Source organism: Ranitomeya variabilis, chromosome 6 (assembly GCF_051348905.1).
Source record: "Ranitomeya variabilis isolate aRanVar5 chromosome 6, aRanVar5.hap1, whole genome shotgun sequence".
NCBI classification, from domain to species: domain Eukaryota; kingdom Metazoa; phylum Chordata; class Amphibia; order Anura; family Dendrobatidae; genus Ranitomeya; species Ranitomeya variabilis.
This window is the reverse complement of record NC_135237.1, coordinates 462,141,725-462,159,757: the sequence shown is the minus strand read 5'-3', so window position 1 is coordinate 462,159,757 and position 18,033 is coordinate 462,141,725. Positions and strand designations below refer to the sequence as shown.

The 18,033-nt window shown below is 43.6% G+C and overlaps 1 protein-coding gene across 1 annotated transcript in view; it reads right to left on the bottom strand.

The window, feature by feature from the left end:
• Positions 1 to 1,492: 1,492 nt before the first annotated feature.
• RAB2A (RAB2A, member RAS oncogene family) overlaps positions 1,493 to 18,033 on the bottom strand; it is a 127,441-nt gene continuing 110,900 nt past the window's right edge. The window contains exon 8 of the mRNA XM_077270543.1: positions 1,493 to 6,147. Within this exon, the coding sequence (XP_077126658.1) occupies positions 6,058 to 6,147 (90 nt within the window). The 3' untranslated portion in view covers positions 1,493 to 6,057. The remainder of the gene's footprint in view (positions 6,148 to 18,033) is intronic.

Below are 18,033 nucleotides of genomic sequence, written 5' to 3'. Positions count from 1 at the left end.
CTACACATAGCCGGGCTGAAGGCCTGTAATGTGTAGCACAAGTGATCAGACGATCGCAGCTTCAAGTCTCCTAGGGAGTCTATTGAAGCAGGTGAAAAGTAGAGAAAAAAAAACGTTTTTCAAAATTAATTTTTTTTTTAAATATAAAAGTTCAAAATCATCCCCCATTCCAAATAAAATGATACATTTTGTATCGCCGATTTCAAAAACGCCCGATATATTAATCTATAAAAATGTAATCCGATCGGTAAACGATGTGACGAAAAAAAAAAATCAAAAAGCCAGAACTTGCTCAGCGCTAAAAAAATAAGCCCTCAACCCGCCCCAGATCCTGAAAAATGGAGACGCTACGGATATTGGTAAAAGGGTGCCATTTTTATTTTTTTGGCAAACATTGGAATATTTTTTCACCACTTAAATAAAAGAAAAAAACCCTGTAAATGTTTGGTATCCTCAAACTCGTAATGACTAGAGATGAGCAAATTTGATCAGGTCAGGGCTTATTCGGCGAGCTATAGGGCTTACAGAATAAGCTGCAGAGGGAACCCGACATCCTGGAACGCTCCGGCTGATCAGCTGTACGGCTCCGCAGCTGCATGTGACAGTCACGACACAGCCGGCGCGATCCAGGTATCCGGGTTCCTGATGCAGCTTATTCTGTAAGCGCTATAGCTCGCCGAATAAGCCCTGACCCGATCAAATTCGCTCATCTCTAGTAATGACCTGATGAATCATAAGGCAGGATCAGTTTTAGCATTTAGTGAAGATGGTAAAAAAATAAATAAAAAAAAAAAAAATTAAAAAACAATTGTGGAATTGAACTTTTTTGCAATTTCACTGCACTTGGATTTTTTTTCCCCGTACATTATATAGTTAATCCAAAGGTGTAATTCAAAAGTACAACTCGTCACAAAAAAAATAAAAAGGCCCTCACATGACCATATTGACCAAAGAATTAAAAAAAAAAAAAAAAGTTATAGCTATGGGAAGAAAGGGAGCAAAAAAAACCAAAAACCCACAAGGTTGTGAAGGGGTTAATGTTGAGGAGTGTATATAAACATCTGATAGGAATGAGGGGTGGCCAAATAGAAATACTGATACATTTAACATTACCTTTCCTACTCCAGACATTATTTTGAGGGAAACATTAGGAGGACGAGGGCCTGAAGTGGGTTTGCCTTTATTGCAACAGATTCCAAGAAAAATAATAGAGAAAATCAAGATGCCGGATTTCTACCACATTGCTTCATAAGCCATCACGGACAGAAAAAAATGACAGGTTGTGAAGTCTGATCCCTATAGGACACAGCTGTAGGGAGCGGCAAAATCACTTTGGGGAAAATGGCACATTTTTTCAATAAAATCATTTTCGGTGATAATAGGTCAATAACAATGCACCCTAGACAATGCGGCTGATGATAAAGCAGATGATCATATACAAGATACGGCTGCAATACACCAACAATCGAAAAAACAGCAGTTACTCGAGAGGTGGTTTACAATATTAAGAAAAAAGTACTTTATTTAGTTTTTAGTTTTACATTTATGACATCATATTCGGACACATTGCAAAATCCACCTGAACAAAGATCTAGGATGAAAAACTTAGATTGTGTTTAACACAAAGAAAAATATATAGCCTTCCATATGTAAAAGCCTGGAATAATCACGCCTTGACACGGCTCCTCAGACTGGTGCAGGTTTCCCAAACCATCGGCACACATCTACTTCAACTGGTATGCTAAGGAACATACTGTACGATTAAAGCAGTCACCGGACTGGGATGAACATGCCGAAGCAAACCCTATAGCAATGATCCGCAGAAGCTCGCAATACAAAGAAACTGAATGTAAATTCATTGCAACCTTAGCTTGGCATATACACCAAGGCACGTCAGCTCACACATTATTTACAACATGTAAAGAGAAATAAAATACAGCATGAAGTAGAATTAGGTTTTATTATAAGGGACTTGCGTTTACTCATGTACGTCCACATACACCGCGTGTAAAGCATGGGACGGCTGACGCCAGCTTTTGACAATGACCTATGGTATAATGTGTTGAAGCCATACATTCAGAAAATCGGCTCAGCTGAAAAAGTGATTGGCCGAATGCCCCTCTAACCCCCCCGGGGGACATTCATTCAGACTCCACTCCAAGGGGGAAATACCGTAGTTGCTGTGAGACCCCTCTGATAGCACTTTATTTCATGGGTGGGGAAAAAATTGGGCATTAGAGTCATCATAAACATGACATCCTCAGCAATTTCCATCCAAATCAGCTTGTTTAGCCAACTTGTCTATCAACTGTATGGCCAGCTGCACTTCTCGATTACTAGGTAAATGTAACATGGCCACAGATGGGACAATTACTGATCTGTATTTCATGACTTGGGTAAAGGTGAGTACTTCTACTTGTACCTCTTCTTTCTAACTTTTACCATAACTGATGATTTTAACGGGAATTTGTCACCAAGTTTTAACGACTTCAACCGAGAGCAGCACAATGTAAAGAAAGATCCTGATTCCAGCGATGTATCACTTACTTTACTGGGTGCAGCGATTGTGACACAATTTTTAGATGTAGCAGAGCTCAGAAAGCGGACCCTACCCACAGCATAGTTTTTGCGTACGCTGTATATCAACCGTGAACTGTTAAATCAGTGCTGGGGGCAGGGTTGGACCAGGATGCACATGGGAGCTAGTCTGGCAGTCATTCCCTGCTGATAAACTTTGCGTGTTGAAACAACACACAGCCTAATAAGCGACACATCCCTGGAATCAGTGTCTTGGTCCCTACCTCCTGCTGCCTTCAGATTACAAAGCAATAAACTGCTGACAGATTCTCTTTTAGGAGGAATCACTGAGCTGGTGCTGTGTGACACCTGTGTGAATGGATGATGGGAAGCATAAAGGATCAGTTCTCCAGGATATGTGTAGCACGCGGTTTCCCTCCCAGATGTGACGCCATACGAAGTGGTGGCGCCTTAGGTTGAGGTCACAAACAAAAACTCCTTCAACCTCAAGTTCTCACAAGGTTACAGTGAAAGAAATCTTTATTTCAAACACAGAGCACAATAATAAGGCAAAAGAAAGGATTTCCAGTAGCAGTAAACCATGATCATGCCAGGATTAAAGAGAAAGCAATTAGAGATAACATACTCTGAGTTATAAAAATATCCCATGTATTTACAGACATGACCTACGCAAAGTTCATGATGCTAAAGAAAATGTAAGGAGTGTAGATTAGGGGAGTCACTGCAGCGTATACAATACTGAACACACCACTGTCAGTCCTGCCACGTACCTCCGGGCAACAACTAGCTGCATCCCTCCATGTTTACAGCCGGCGTCTAGCACACCGATTATTGTCATCTCCAATGGCTTCTACCACAGTGGGCCACGAATCTGGAATGTATCGTACATTAAAGTGCACATATAGTGGCGGCAACGATCACGATGGAGGACGAGGCCTGGCCACTTATATGGAGCTACAACTGCTAGATTTCTCTTAGTGTCTATGTGGACCTCCGGGAAAGTCATGTTCATATACACATACAGAAGTACAGGACTAGAAAAACCCGGCTGCTTTTCTTTGCACAAACAGCGCCTGTCACGGGTTGTGTCTAGTACTGCGGGGAATGAGCCGCGCACACACAAGCTGTGGACACGGGCGGCGCGGAGTCTGGAAAAAAGCAGCCATACTTTTCTAGTCCAATAACACTACTTAAAAATGATCAATTTAATATCATATCCTATGTGTTGACAAGTTTATGTACTAATGCATTTACTTTTTTTATTTTTTATTATTCAGGTTGCCAAAAGCAAACCAGTGGCAGATGATTTGGTATGAATTGGCAAAACTGGAGAGAGAGGCATTTAAATCCAGTCATCTCTACTAAGCCTGGGATCCCTGTATCTGGAGCGGTTACCCAGAGTCCATACATGGGGAACAATAGGGCTAGGGTAGTTTATCAAAGCTAGCCAACAAATGTCAACAGCAACCAATCACGGCACAGCTTTCTTTATTCATAGGACAATTTGAAAACCGAAAGTAGAGCTCTGATTGGCTGCGATGGGCACTAAGACCTATTTGTGATACACTAGGCTCACTATTTTGCTATTGCCATCAGTACAAATCACTTATCTGGGGAAGTAAAGTTGCAGTGTCCTATTCAAATGCATACACAGGCCATGTAAAAGCAGCACATATCATCAGCACGGTCACCCCAATATTACACCAAGTCACTTCAGTCACAATAAGATGTGCAAAATAACAATGCAAGAAAATTAAAGGGACTGTCAGCACAGAATGACAGTTCAAACCTTTACAGGGGCCTGGTGCACCCTTGGTGTAGCCAAACATTTATGTGCACATTTCCACTAGATTGGTTTGCATCTATCTTCACCTTTCTATGGCTGTATGATGCCAGGAATGCCAATCAAAAGGAGGAGGGGGATTGAAGAGCTGGATAGAGGAAAAACAAGTAGGTGGGACGGTGCACTTAAATGTTTGGCCACACCAAGGGTGCGCCGAGCGCCTGTGCTTGGTTTGAACAGCTGCTCTGTGCTGACCGAGTCCTTTTAAATGAAAAGCACATGAATGTTCTCACTAGTTCAGGTAATGACAATACAAGTGGTTTACTTCATGACAAAAAAGCAGGATTAGAGCAGATTAGGATTATTGTCTCCAGTAATTTAACAGTTTAATACAATTTTGTGTTCACTCTATCACCTTGATTGTATGGGTTTGGCAGCATTACATGTCAGGAATATGCACACTACACATGAGTAAATTGGATATGGACACATTTTGGCTACAGTCGTTTTTCATGTCCACCAATATTTAACATAAAAAACACTTCTTCCTTCCCAGTGTTTTGAGCAGTGAACTAAAGGCTCTCCCTTAAGGGAAGTCTGTGATGTTCACATGCGACATTACCACTTGGCAGTTTGCGTATCGTGCCCAAATCATCAAAAAAAAAAAAAAAGGTTATAAAACCGTTTAAAATCAACCGTCCTACGCCTTGATTGTTACACATTGGTTAAAGGGATATCGGTTTTAACAAATAAAAAAATATTCATTGTGTCATGCAAAGTTTGGTTTTCAAGATCTCGACTTGTCCGTGAAAAGGAAACTTCATTTTTTACTTCCAAGGAATAAGAATCTCTCATGTGATGATGACACTGCTGCACGGCTCTTTATAAGCCAAGCACAAGCGTGATCCCACCATCATCCAAAGGGTCACATTCAACAGGAAATCCGGAAAACTGCCGCTCAAAGTCTATCAGAGCATTGCATGCCATTGGAGAATGAATAAGCTTTATTTGCCAAAACCAAAATTACCCCAAGGGTAGATAGATTCTCATGGGAGTTGTCCGGAGCAAAATATCCACAGAAAACCATTGCTGTAGAAAAGCAAAGGAGTTCCTCCACATATCATCCTTTGCAATGCAATTCCATGGTGGAAAGTCTGCAGCGGATATGGCCCGTGGGAACGTTCCCTCCAATGACCTCAGCAGTTGAGCATCTCCGTTACTAGAATTGTGTCCACCTATAAAAAAGACATTCCTGTACAGGCAGCTCTCATGGAAATAATAAACACTTATTGTAACATGCACATCAACGTTATTTCTTCAATAATGTCCCATTTCCTTCATTAAAAACATATTGGTAGAGAGAAAAAAGGCGTCTCCAAATGTCCTTTATTATTGGGTGTCATGTCCCTTGGAACAGGCGGCCACAGATCTGTGAATCCTAGCTACACAAACCATTTAAAATACTATGAAAACATTTTAGTGTTGATAATTCAGTTCTTAGTCAGGGGAACAAGACGACATTTAAACAACCACAATCAATAAACCTAGAAATCAAAAGCAAATAGATACAGTATGAATACAATTTCCAAAATCTTTCTCTTTATAGTGAACATTGAAACTCTGGAGGAAGGGCAGGGTAATAGGTAAAAGTACATGTAAATAGCCTATGAACAAGGTAAGGCGCCACAGGAGGCTCCTCAGATGAAAAAAAAACAAAAAAAAAAGAAAACACAGGTTCAACAACAGCTGCCACCAGCTTGTCCTGCATTGTGCTGTCCGGTTGGCCCAGGCATTGGGTTTTGTGGTCCAATTTTAATGCCATTTGCCTAAAATAGAAAAAAAAAAAAGACGATTGTTAAGTATTTTAGGCACAACAACCTACACCATATGCCACTGATGGCTCGGGCCAATCACACCCAAATGACCTGCCCTAAAAGTCCATAAAACCAGATGTAGTCGCACTGTTCTGTCTGTACGTACAACAAAACCACTTACCTTTCTATCTACTACAGAACAGTCTTTCTGGGGAACAGTGGAGCGTTTTGGAAAAAACAAAAAAGACCCCCATCCCCTCCCCCATCCATCTACTACTTTGTCTAAAGTTCAGACGATGCTCCCAAAGCCTTTTGCCATCAGTCAAGTGTAGAAACAACCACGAGAAGGACAGTTGGTTTTCCTGAAAGGTCTTGTTTTTTTAAGTGGAGTTTATTCTGCCGGAAGCAGATTTGCAGTATTTCTTTTTAGATGTATATTTAGTGCGGAATCAATATTAAAAAAAAAAAAAAAAAAAAAAAAAAAAGTTTGAAAGAAAACCTATGTGAACACGCCTGAAGACTTCTGCAAGGTTGCTATTGTAAAAAAACTGCAGATTGTTATCACTGAGGATCCGTTTTGTGGCATTTTTCGTATTGAATATTATGGTTTTGGGAGGGGAGATACCTACAACTGTCCTGGGTACACCTGAATGACAAAGCCATCACCTGTGTGAGCAGGACTAAGTACAGGGCCCTGTGAAAGTATTCGGCTCCCTGGATCTTTCCAACCTTTTCCCACATATCATGCTTCAAACATAAAGATACCAAATGTCAATTTTTAGTGAAGAATCATGAACAAGTGGAACACAATTGTGAAGTTGAACAAAATGTGTTAGTTATTTTAAATTTTTGTGGAAATTCAAAACTGAAAAGTGGGGCGTGCAATATTATTCGTCCCCTTTAACGTGATACTTTGTTGCGCTTGGGGTATGTCTATCAGTTTTGTACATCGACCATTTTTTAGGCCAATCTGATAATATGAATTAGTAAAATATAGGCATAGTATTTACACAGTCTCACTGGGTCACCAAAGCTCATATTTAAAGGTGTTTTCTCCTAGTTTTAAAGTTTTTGTCAATGTGTCCAGGGTGGGCTCCAGTGGGGGTGACATGCGACTGATGCAGCCTTCACATCCTATTTAACCTAAAGAAGCTTACTCGCATGGAATGTGAATGCTGCAGTCGATCATCGGCCATTGATTGGCTGCAGCAGTCATGTGACACCTCCTTTGGATATGGATTGCCCAAAACTGACAGGGCTCACTGTAGTAAATTTGGAAGAGTTCACCCTTTCCAGGAGGGACGTATTGAATATTTTTTTTTATTACCCCACCCCAGGCCCAATGATAACTTCTAAAGTAAGGAAAACTCCTTTAAGTAACGACAGTGATTTCACTGGCTGGTGGACAGCAGTAGGTAAAAAAAAAAAAAAAAAGTCCCAGTTTTAAAATGTTTGTGAAAAAAAAAAATACAAACTGAATCTGAAAATTCTTTATGGTAAGAAACTAGAGTTTTGGTGCAGGAAGTCTGAAGTCTGTGCTGCAGACGGCTGCTTACATTACAATCCACAAAGCTGGCATATTCATAGACCTAAGGCAGGAAAATAAATGCACACATTGTGTAGCAAAAAGGCACCGCTCTGCAATTACCAATGGGTGAAGCGCTACTACTCCTGCTACAGATCGGAATCAGGTACACAGAGGTACAACACACCATTATAGGACAGCCACATAAAGCACATCATGGTTACACACAGAACTCTGCTACATGCGGACACCTGACTCAATGGTTCCCTGTACCATACTCGAGACCTATGATTAAACTTCTCCTAAAACTTTCACCAGTATGAAACCAGTAAGTGGGGGAAAGGCCAGGAGTTTTCCGGCGGCTGCGAGTCTTTTCTGTCTTGAGTCAGCTGTGTGGATGCATACAAGTGTTCAGTGTCATCAATAATTTCTATGATCCCCACAGACATGGCAGCTCGCCAACAACCCACACACGGCGCTTTCATTCATCACGATCGCACTCCTATCTCGGTGCTCGCTACCTCCAGTGGGTTTCGCTGGGGAACACGGCACTTTGGGTGGAGTAATACAGGAGCTTTCAGAAATTAAGCTCTTAAGGAAACTTTGCATCACAGTAAGGCTCAGATTTATGGCGCTTGGCAGTTGTTCTGCAACGGTAGTAGCCTTGGGGTTTCTGGCAATGGCTGGGCATTGACAGCAGCTGAAGTGGTTTCGGGGCTTTCTTTGACTCTGCTTTAATAAAAAGCATGCCCTATGGCTCATTGGTTGTGCCCCCTCTCAGCTGGTAGCAAGTTTCGAGGACTCCGAGAGCCAGACCTGGCGCTGTGCCAGTTACGTAGCACAGACGGCTGGCTCTCACAGCAGATTGCAATCAGAGCTCCATAAAGGCGCAGAGAAGCAGTCAGGTGCTGTATTAACTAGGAGCCGCGACCTGCCCAACTTTCTACAGCTTTTTATATTCGCGTTGCTGGCTTAGAATAATGCATGATCTCCCCTCCCCCGTGTCTCATATCCACTCTCACTCGGAAAGACAAAGGGAATGAGATAATAGCCGAGACACAGGGAGGGAGAGCTAACGGCAGTACAAAGACACTGGGGTGTGGTGGAGGATGCGGGCAAGTGGGGCATTGGAGGGTGGATGGGATTACACAAGTAAGCCATCCGAGAGGAGATGGTGAACACTGGCTGGAATGTCCGTGTGTCTGATGTACAGACCCCTGTATACCATTATTGATCTGAGTGTTAGCTGCCATTGTCGGAAATGAGGCAATATGGTTCCGTGATAGGAGCCCTGTAACTTGGGGAAGCAACATTTGGCCAGGCTAAAAAGACAGCAAGCTGAGAATAAAGGTGGACATACACATTGGATGAATGTCAGCCCAATCCTCCTTTCTTGGTGGGGCCAGTCATCCATCCATCTGACGAGAAATGTCGCAGTCAGGGCTCTCTGCCAGCAGCTTACTCCCCCACTGAGAACACATGCATGCTCATCCGAGCTAAGCATGCATGCCCCAGGGAGGGGGATAAGGATAAAAAGCTGTAAGCCGAAAGCACATATCTAAAGTGCTCAGCCACCATGAAAATGACTGATGGTTTAATCAAGTTTTTATGTAAAACATTTATTTTACATATTGGTAAGGTTTTTTTTTCTTTAAATCTATACATAAAATAACGAAGTTTGCAAATCTAACCACTAGCCAAACACATGAACATAGGGATCAAAAGAATGAATGACCCTACTGACTTGTCATTGTGAATGAAGAGGGAGGAGGTGAGCTGTGACACCACCTATTGTGAATCTACAAAGGTGTTACCTGTCATTGTAATTTGGTCTGCACTGATGGGGGATAGCAGAAACGTTCTGTACAGAGCAGGGAATAGGCGTTTAATATAAAGATGGTGATACCCAGACGAGACGTCCTGTGCGCTCTATGAAAAAGCCACTGACTGACACGTCGGCTATCGTCTTATGTCAGGGAGAGCAATGCGATTGGCAGTCTGAAAGTGCACATGCGTGATCGACATCTCTCCTGACCATCTGATGGCTAGCAGTCTAAGATGTATGTGGGCCTTTAGGCTTAGTGGCCAGTGTGAAAAAGTGCAAGATTTCAGATCATTTCTTTTTTGTGTAGGCATAAAAAAAATAGAAAACAAGTGACAAAATCTTAATGTAAACAATAAGTAATGTTATGATAAAATAAGATATGTTTCAGCAAACAAGTGTGTAATGAGGAGGGCAGAAAGATGATGATAGCGAGAACAGGACAAGCTGGCCCTTCCGGACACTACTGACACGCTTCGGTATAGAAGGGTGTAATGTAACATCCATTAGGGAGAGAGTCCCATCACCACTGGCCATAAATATATAGTATTATGGTGCATATTCTGTGAATGCTCGGGAAGAGGAAGATATATTAGCAATTGGTGGCAGGGACATTGTTGTTCTATGCCCTCCACACGGGAGAGCACTCACACCCCAGGGGTCCCGCACTCGCCCCCCCCGTGTGGATGCTTATTCCCATTTTCTCACGTGCGCACTTTCCTTACTGCCCTGCTGACAGTGAATGAACGCACAGGAAGGAGCGAGGGAATGCATGCAAGGGGGGAAAACATAAGGTGACATAATAAAGATGGCAAGCGAGAAGGACATGGAAACTGCGTGAAAGAGCAGCAGAGGGAGAGGAGGGGGAGGGGACCGCACCGACCAAGAGCTATAAACAGAAAATAAAACAAACAGATGACAGGATATTAGAGGTCTGTGCAGTCTCCATGTGGAGAGGATATTCCTGCAGCTAACTTGATAATCATTTTAAGGGCCAGAGAACACGGACATTAATCTGTTGCTATCAAGGTGCATGGATCACATCAGAAGCAGAAGGCAATATTTGGAAGATGTCCATCTCCACCTCTACTTACACTACTTCTCCACGATCCTAAGAGAAATGACAATATAGCGACATCAGATGTCAGCTCTCTTCTGCAGATGATGAGAATTGTTCCCTATTGTATAGGGGGTCCCTGATTATAACACAATCCTATAATAACACTACTAGAGTGAAGTGAGAGGCTTGCGCACCTCAAGCACTATAGTGAAGAGTGCTACAAGTATTGAATAGCGACAATCTGGTACTTGTCTCCAGCACAGAACCGCACAATAGTGTTCAATTTCACATTATAGGAAGCAGTCAGGAGACTCAGCAGATTAAATAAAGCGATAGCAAGAAATTTTGTATCACTCTTTCGTTATGTTGGTATGTCTTATGGAGGTGTCTTGGTAAAGTTTACCAGTGAGGTCAAAATTAGTGATGGGCAAACCCGAACAGTAAAGTTCGTACACTTACCCTGAACAAGGACTTTTTACGGAAGTATGTGTTACTGTTCGGGTTCGGCAGCCCAAACAAAGCTTTTTGAAAGGCTGCAGCGCAGCCAATCAACAAGCTTTTTCGGTGTGGGCATGGCTGTGATTAGCCAGCACAATATACAAAAAAACAAAAAAGATGTGGCGGCCCCTCTATTTTTGATAACAAGAGCAAGTAATAAGACAGCTGCAGCCCTTAGCTGTCTTGTTTACCTTGGCTGGTTATAAAAATATAGAGGGGCTATCACACCGTTTAATTTTCTTTTTAATTAAGTAATTAGAAAGAAAAAAAACTAAACGGTGTAGGGGACCTCCCTATTGTTGATAACCAACCAGGGTAAAGCAGACACCTAGGGGCCGGTATTCTCAGGTTGGAAAGGTCCATGGATATTGCACCCGCCAGACTAAAAATAGCAGCCCGCAGCCAGCCCAGAAAAGGCGCAACCTTTAGATGGACCAATTCTTGAGCTATGCCTGGATCTTCCCACTTGCTGTGCTGCGTTGGCAAGCAGGGTACTGTTTTGGGGTTGATCTCAGCTGTGTAATGACAAAGCCCAGGGGTTAGTAATGGAGAGGTGTCTATCAGTCTAACTCAGTAGTCGAAAGCAATAAACACACACAGAGAAAAGTCCTTTAATTGTAAAAAGCACTCCCCAACCCTCTTTTACCCATTTATTACTTTTAAAAAAATAAAATAATCCAAAGAGGTCAACTGTAAATCCATCCCATGTCGATCCCATACTCTAAAACATCCAGATGCAGTGCTGAGCAGTGACATCAGTAATATGACAGCTCAGCACAGTTGCCAGAACACACTGACAATAGCGTGTGAATCCAGCTGCTGTGACTAGCGCTCAAGTCAGTAAGTTTATCACAGTTCAGAGCAGATGAACTGCGGTAACCTTACAGATGTCACGGTGGCTCAGTGGTTAGTACTGCAGCGCTGGAGTCCTGAGATCAAATCCCCAAAACACCAGGAAAAAGGCAGAGACGCTCACCTGCCCAGGCCTCAAAACAAATGCACTAACAGGGCGCAGTGGACCCATTTAAAGGGTTAAAGGGAACCGGTCACCCCCCCCCCCAGGCGTTTTTAACTAAAAGAGCCACCTTGTGCAGCACTAATGCTGCATTCTGACAAGGTGGCTCTTTTAGTTCTGGGTGCTGTAACTGGCGAAATAATCAGTTTTGTAATTTGTCCTAAATACCTTTCTACAGTCAAGGAGGCAGGCCTTTCCCCCCTGCTGCAGACGCCACACAGCCGTCACTCAAATCTTCTTGGCGACGCCTCCTCAGCGCTGTTTTGAAATGAGCCGGCGCCTGCGCTCTTTTCCCCTGCCTGGTGCAGTCCTCTGTCCTCATATGCAGTCTAGCTGACTGCGCCTGTGCGGACGCCCTGCCTGTGAATCCCCGCACCGCAGTGTCTTCTGATTATTCTCACTGCGGGGCTGGGATTCACAGACAGGGCGGCCGCACAGAGGACGGGCAGCGCTCACTGCACCTGCCCAAGGCATGACAAAAGAGCGCAGGCGCCAGCTCATTTCAAAACAGCGCTGAGGAGGCGGCGCCCGGCGCCAAGAGGATTTCAGTGACGCCTGTGTGGCGTTTGCAGCAGGGGGTAAAGGCCTGCTTCCAGGACTGAAGAAAAGGTATTTAGGACAAATTACAAAACTGATTATTTCGGCAGTTACAGCACACAGAACTAAGAGAGCCACCTTGTCAGATTGCAGCATTACTGCTGCACAAGGTGGCTCCTTTAGTTAAAAACGCCTGGGGGGGGGTGACAGGTTCCCTTTAAAGATGGCGGCTACAGCCAGCCTACAATCGGGGGATTGGCCCACCATGGACAACATCTGCATGGAGTTTGTATGTTCTCCCGTGTTTGCGTGGGTTTCCTCCGGGTACTCCGGTTTCTTCCCACATTCCAAAGACATACTGATAAGGTATTTAGATTGTGAACCCCATCGGGGACAGCTATAAGGTGTGCAAAAACTGTAAAAGCGCTGTGGAATATGTTAGCGCTAAATAAAATAAAGATTATTATTAAGTCACTATTCCCAGCGTGAAATTTCTAACGCTGTGGGCGCGGACGTCAGTAAGGTTAACACAATTCACAGCCAATGAACTGCGATAAGCTTACATACGTCAGGGAAGGGATCATGGTTTGTCTGGGAGGGGGCCCAATATCAATTGCCTCTTCCCCAGCCTATTTATATCAGCCCTCAGCTGTCTGCTTAATCTTTGGTGGTTATTAAAAATAGAGGGGACGCCACGTAATATTTTTTGGAGTCACCCCTTTTTAATAACCAGTAAAGGCTATGCAGACAGCTGTGAGCTGATACTAATAGCCTGGGAAGCTCCATGTTTATTGTCCCCTTCCCAGAATAATAACACCAGACCCCAGCTGTCTGCTTTCCTTCAGCTGGGTATTAAAAATAAGGGGCTGAACCACGCAATGCTTTTTCTTTCATTTCTTTATTAGCTAAATACATGTACAGTAATAATAAGTCACTTGGCACTCAAATGGTTTCTTTCAGATGAAAAAAGTGAACATCCCATTTATTTGTGCATCCAGTTCAAAGATTATTTAAACGTTTTCGGTCAAATCACAAGACCTTCATCAGAAATATCTTTAACAAAACTGGAAGCATAGGACAATGAGGTATATGAGCCTAGGCAACCCGGGATGGAAAGCGCACCTGGAGCGTTTCAGATCCTTAGGCTGCCCCCGGGATTACTCCACACAGCGTGACAGACCGGACGTCTATGAGTGCCATATGCAGCGGCGGATACACGCCCTCCTTCTCCCTTCAAGTATCTGAGACGCTCCAGGTGCGCTTTCCATCCCGGGTTGCCTAGGCTCATATACCTCATTGTCCTATGCTTCCAGTTTTGTTAAAGATATTTCTGATGAAGGTCTTGTGATTTGACCGAAAACGTTTCAATAATCTTTGAACTGGATGCACAAATAAATGGGATGTTCACTTTTTTCATCTGAAAGAAACCATTTGAGTGCCAAGTGACTTATTACTATTGGATTGACGGGCTGGAAACCTGACTTGGGCACCACACAGGATCCTTGAGTGCCGTGTGTTTTGTCTTTACATGTACAGTAAGCTACACATGCACTACATTAATTATGTAATTGACATATTTCTAACTATGTACAGGCGCCGCCTCCTGAATACTTTCATCAGCGTCGCCTGCTCTCACTGCTATCAACAAGACCAGGTGCATGATGACGAGAGTAGTAGTAGACGCCTGATCGGAGGTATCCTTTTCACAGCCGCTGGTTCACACGCTGTCCTCTGTTGACAGTTTAGGAACCTTCAGCGGTCTGCGATACCCAGCGTGTGTGACTTCAGTATGGTAACTGCAGGTCAGAGGCGGTATTTCCCACAGTGTCACACAGAGGACAGCATGGAAACCGCTGGATGTTTGGGAGCCCCATTCACTTGAATGGGGATCGACAACCGTTTTAGTACCCAAACTTTTTTTTTTATTTATAAAGTTCAGCCGAACCCAAAAGTCCACCCATCCCTAGTCAAAATACCTATCTTTGGACATTTAATAATCCACCCAGCAACCACCCATTATGTTTATTCGGCATACACTGCAGTTGCCACTAGGATGTATTGCTGCACCGCAGGATGACAGATTTATCTGAAAGTTAAGCCCCCGTCACACTAAGCGAGGTCGCTAGCGAGATCGCTGCTGAGTCACAAGTTTTGTGACGCAACAGCGACCTCAGTAGCGATCTCGCTATGTTTGACACGTAGCAGCGACCATGCCCCTGCTGTGAGATCGCTGGTCGTGTCGGAATGGCCTGGACCTTTTTTTGGTCGTTGAGGTCCCGCTGACATCGCTGAATCGGTGTGTGTGACACGGATTCAGCGATGTCTTCACTGGTAACCAGGGTAAACATCGGGTTACTAAGCGCAGGGCCGCGCTTAGTAACCCGATGTTTACCCTGGCTACCATCGTAAATGTAAAAAAAAAACAAACACTATATACTCACATTCCGGTGTCCGTCAGGTCCCTTGTCGTCTGCTTCCCGCACTGACTGACTGCCGGCCGTAAAGTGAAAGTACAGCACAGCGGTGACGTCACCGCTCTGCTGTTAGGGCCGGCGCTCAGTCAGTGCAGGAAGCGGACGCCGGGGGACGCGAAGGTGAGTATGTACTGTTTGTTTTTTTACATTTTACACTGGCAACCAGGGTAAACATCGGGTTACTAAGCGCGGCCCTGCGCTTAGCAACCCGATGTTTACCCTGGTTACCCGGGGACCTCGGCATCGTTGGTCTCTGGAGAGCTGTCTGTGTGACAGCTCCCCAGCGACCACACAGCGTCTAAACAGCGACGCTGCAGCGATCGGCATCGTTGTCTGTATCGCTGCAGCGTCGCTGAGTGTGACGGGGCCTTTACAGGAGGCCATAGCAATAAAGTTGCCCAGGTAGTACAGATAAGGGATTAGTGCCAAAGTCCTGTCCTGAGAGTTGAGGGTCATCGACACAAAGAAGGGGGCTCTTGAGACATCCCGACATGCCATTTATGTGATATGCAGCGAGTACTGCAATGTCCGCCTCCTGCAGACGTACATGTCTGTCCCATTCTCTCAGAGGAGCATCTTGTTTACTTGCCAGCAAGTACTAAGACCCAATCCATAGAGAGAGTTGTGCTGGACACAATACATTACTTGTCAAACTGCAACTTATCAATAAGAAGTCACAGGCTGACAAAGCTCAGCTGCAGATTACTGCCAGTCACCAACCAGTACATTGTGAATCTCTTCTGGTCCTGACCTGACACTGAGCAAAACTCATCGTTGTTAGGGTATTTGTACTGACAAAGCAAATGATAGGAGCTAATTCTTGTGCCTATCAAGTTGCAGCCACTTTATATCCAATTTGAAGTCTGCCTATGTTCCTGATTTCAATAACCTGGTGCAGCATAGGATGTTGTGCTCAGGGGACGGCACTGAGGCTCTTACAGGGAATCAATTGGAGACCTACCTATACGGTCCAGGCTGTGTGCACTAAAAATCTGATAAACTAGCAGTCTCCAAAATATGTTGGGTGTCTAGCTGCAGAGTTTGACAGGGGAGTTGCATACACATGAGCAAGCCGGGTACTTATTCCAATAGAGGTAATATGATAAATAGCAATTGGATAAAACTTAACCTTTATTAGGTTTGTATAAAATACTCAGACATGAATGACACCACAATACAAATAAGAAAAAAACCCCTTAGGTGTGAGTGAACCCTACCAAACACAGAATGAAAAAAGACAATATAAAAACAGAAAACAAACACATCTGACAGTATCAAGGAGTCACTTGTGACCATACGTATAGTGGGGACGATGGTTCCGTGAATCTCCTTCCTTCTGTGCTCCGATCAGGATACACTCAAAAATATAATGTATGCTGGGCTATATCCCAATTCTCCAAACAAAACAGGCCCATATGTATAAGGCTATACTGGAGATATTTGTTGGGAACAAGTAGTGGATCTCAACCACGACTATAACCGGTTATATCTTAATAATGAATACACATATGTGACAACAAATTGTGTGATCATGTACAGTGAACAATGAACCCTAATTGTCACTTATTTGTAAGCTCAAATGAACCTGACATGATCAATCATGGACAAAAAACACAGGCCACATGTGTCACCATTCTGTAATCGATACTGTCAGAAATATATAGCAGCATAAGAGAGGCTATGTAAGCATTATGTGGCTAAATCACAAATCACTGTTTGGTCAAAAATCAGGGACCATGCTGCCCCATGTAAACTTAGCATAGGCGTCCCTATTGGTTACCACAGTGCAGCCACCATCTTTATGTTTCAGGCACTATTAGCCCCGGGCATCAATATGTGTATGTCTCATAGCATAGAGCCCTGTATCAACTGTTAGATCTCACCCACTGTTGGAGAGAGTTAACGTATCTCTCAAGAGGATGAGCTTGCCCCTCGTGCATTTGAAGCGTCTCCCGACGCGTTTCGTCCGATTGGACTCATCAGGGGAGTGAGAAAGAATGCCGCGGAGTGTATCCTGATCGGAGCACAGAAGGAAGGAGATTCACGGAACCATCGTCCCCACTATACGTATGGTCACAAGTGACTCCTTGATACTGTCAGATGTGTTTGTTTTCTGTTTTTATATTGTCTTTTTTCATTCTGTGTTTGGTAGGGTTCACTCACACCTAAGGGTTTTTTTTCTTATTTGTATTGTGGTGTCATTCATGTCTGAGTATTTTATACAAACCTAATAAAGGTTAAGTTTTATCCAATTGCTATTTATCTTATCGAGTTGCATACACAGCATCAGGCGCATTTACACTGGTTACAGGGAATGAGGTTTCCTAGTAAAGCTATTTTCCCAATAATCGGACAATGTTAACAGGCGGCCGATCACCTGATGAACAAAAACCTGTTTGTTGGGTAAAATTATTTTCAAGCTTACTTAAAGATCATCATTTTCGCCGAGGACATGAGAGGCAGAGAACGATCATGTCATTGTTTTGTGTGCATAGAAAGTGCAGTTAGCCTGTCTGACCAGGCTATTAAAGAACCACTGATCGGCAAACATGTAGATTGAAGTACCGTGTTTCCCCTAACATAAGAGCTACCCAGAAAATAAACCCTAGCATGATTTTACAGGATTTTTGGAGTAATTTTTGTTTCAAGTATAAGCCCTATTTGACAAAGAAGCCGTAGTTACAGTTAGAAATGGTGTTTTGGGGAACTGGTCAGATGGACCCCACCGTCTTAGGAGCTCCTAGTATTTCTATTCCGAGGTTAAAACTACTTAAGGACCTTTGGTGACATCACGGTCACGTGACCATGATGTCCCCAAAAGGAGGCTACAGGAACTTAAGAGGAGACAAACTGGTATGTAGGGCCGGCGTTTGTAGGGGTGGGAAACTATTTTCTTAAGACTGCCTAAGGACCTTTGCTGACATCAAGTCATTTAACCATGATCTCTAGGTTTCTTTAAATGCAGGA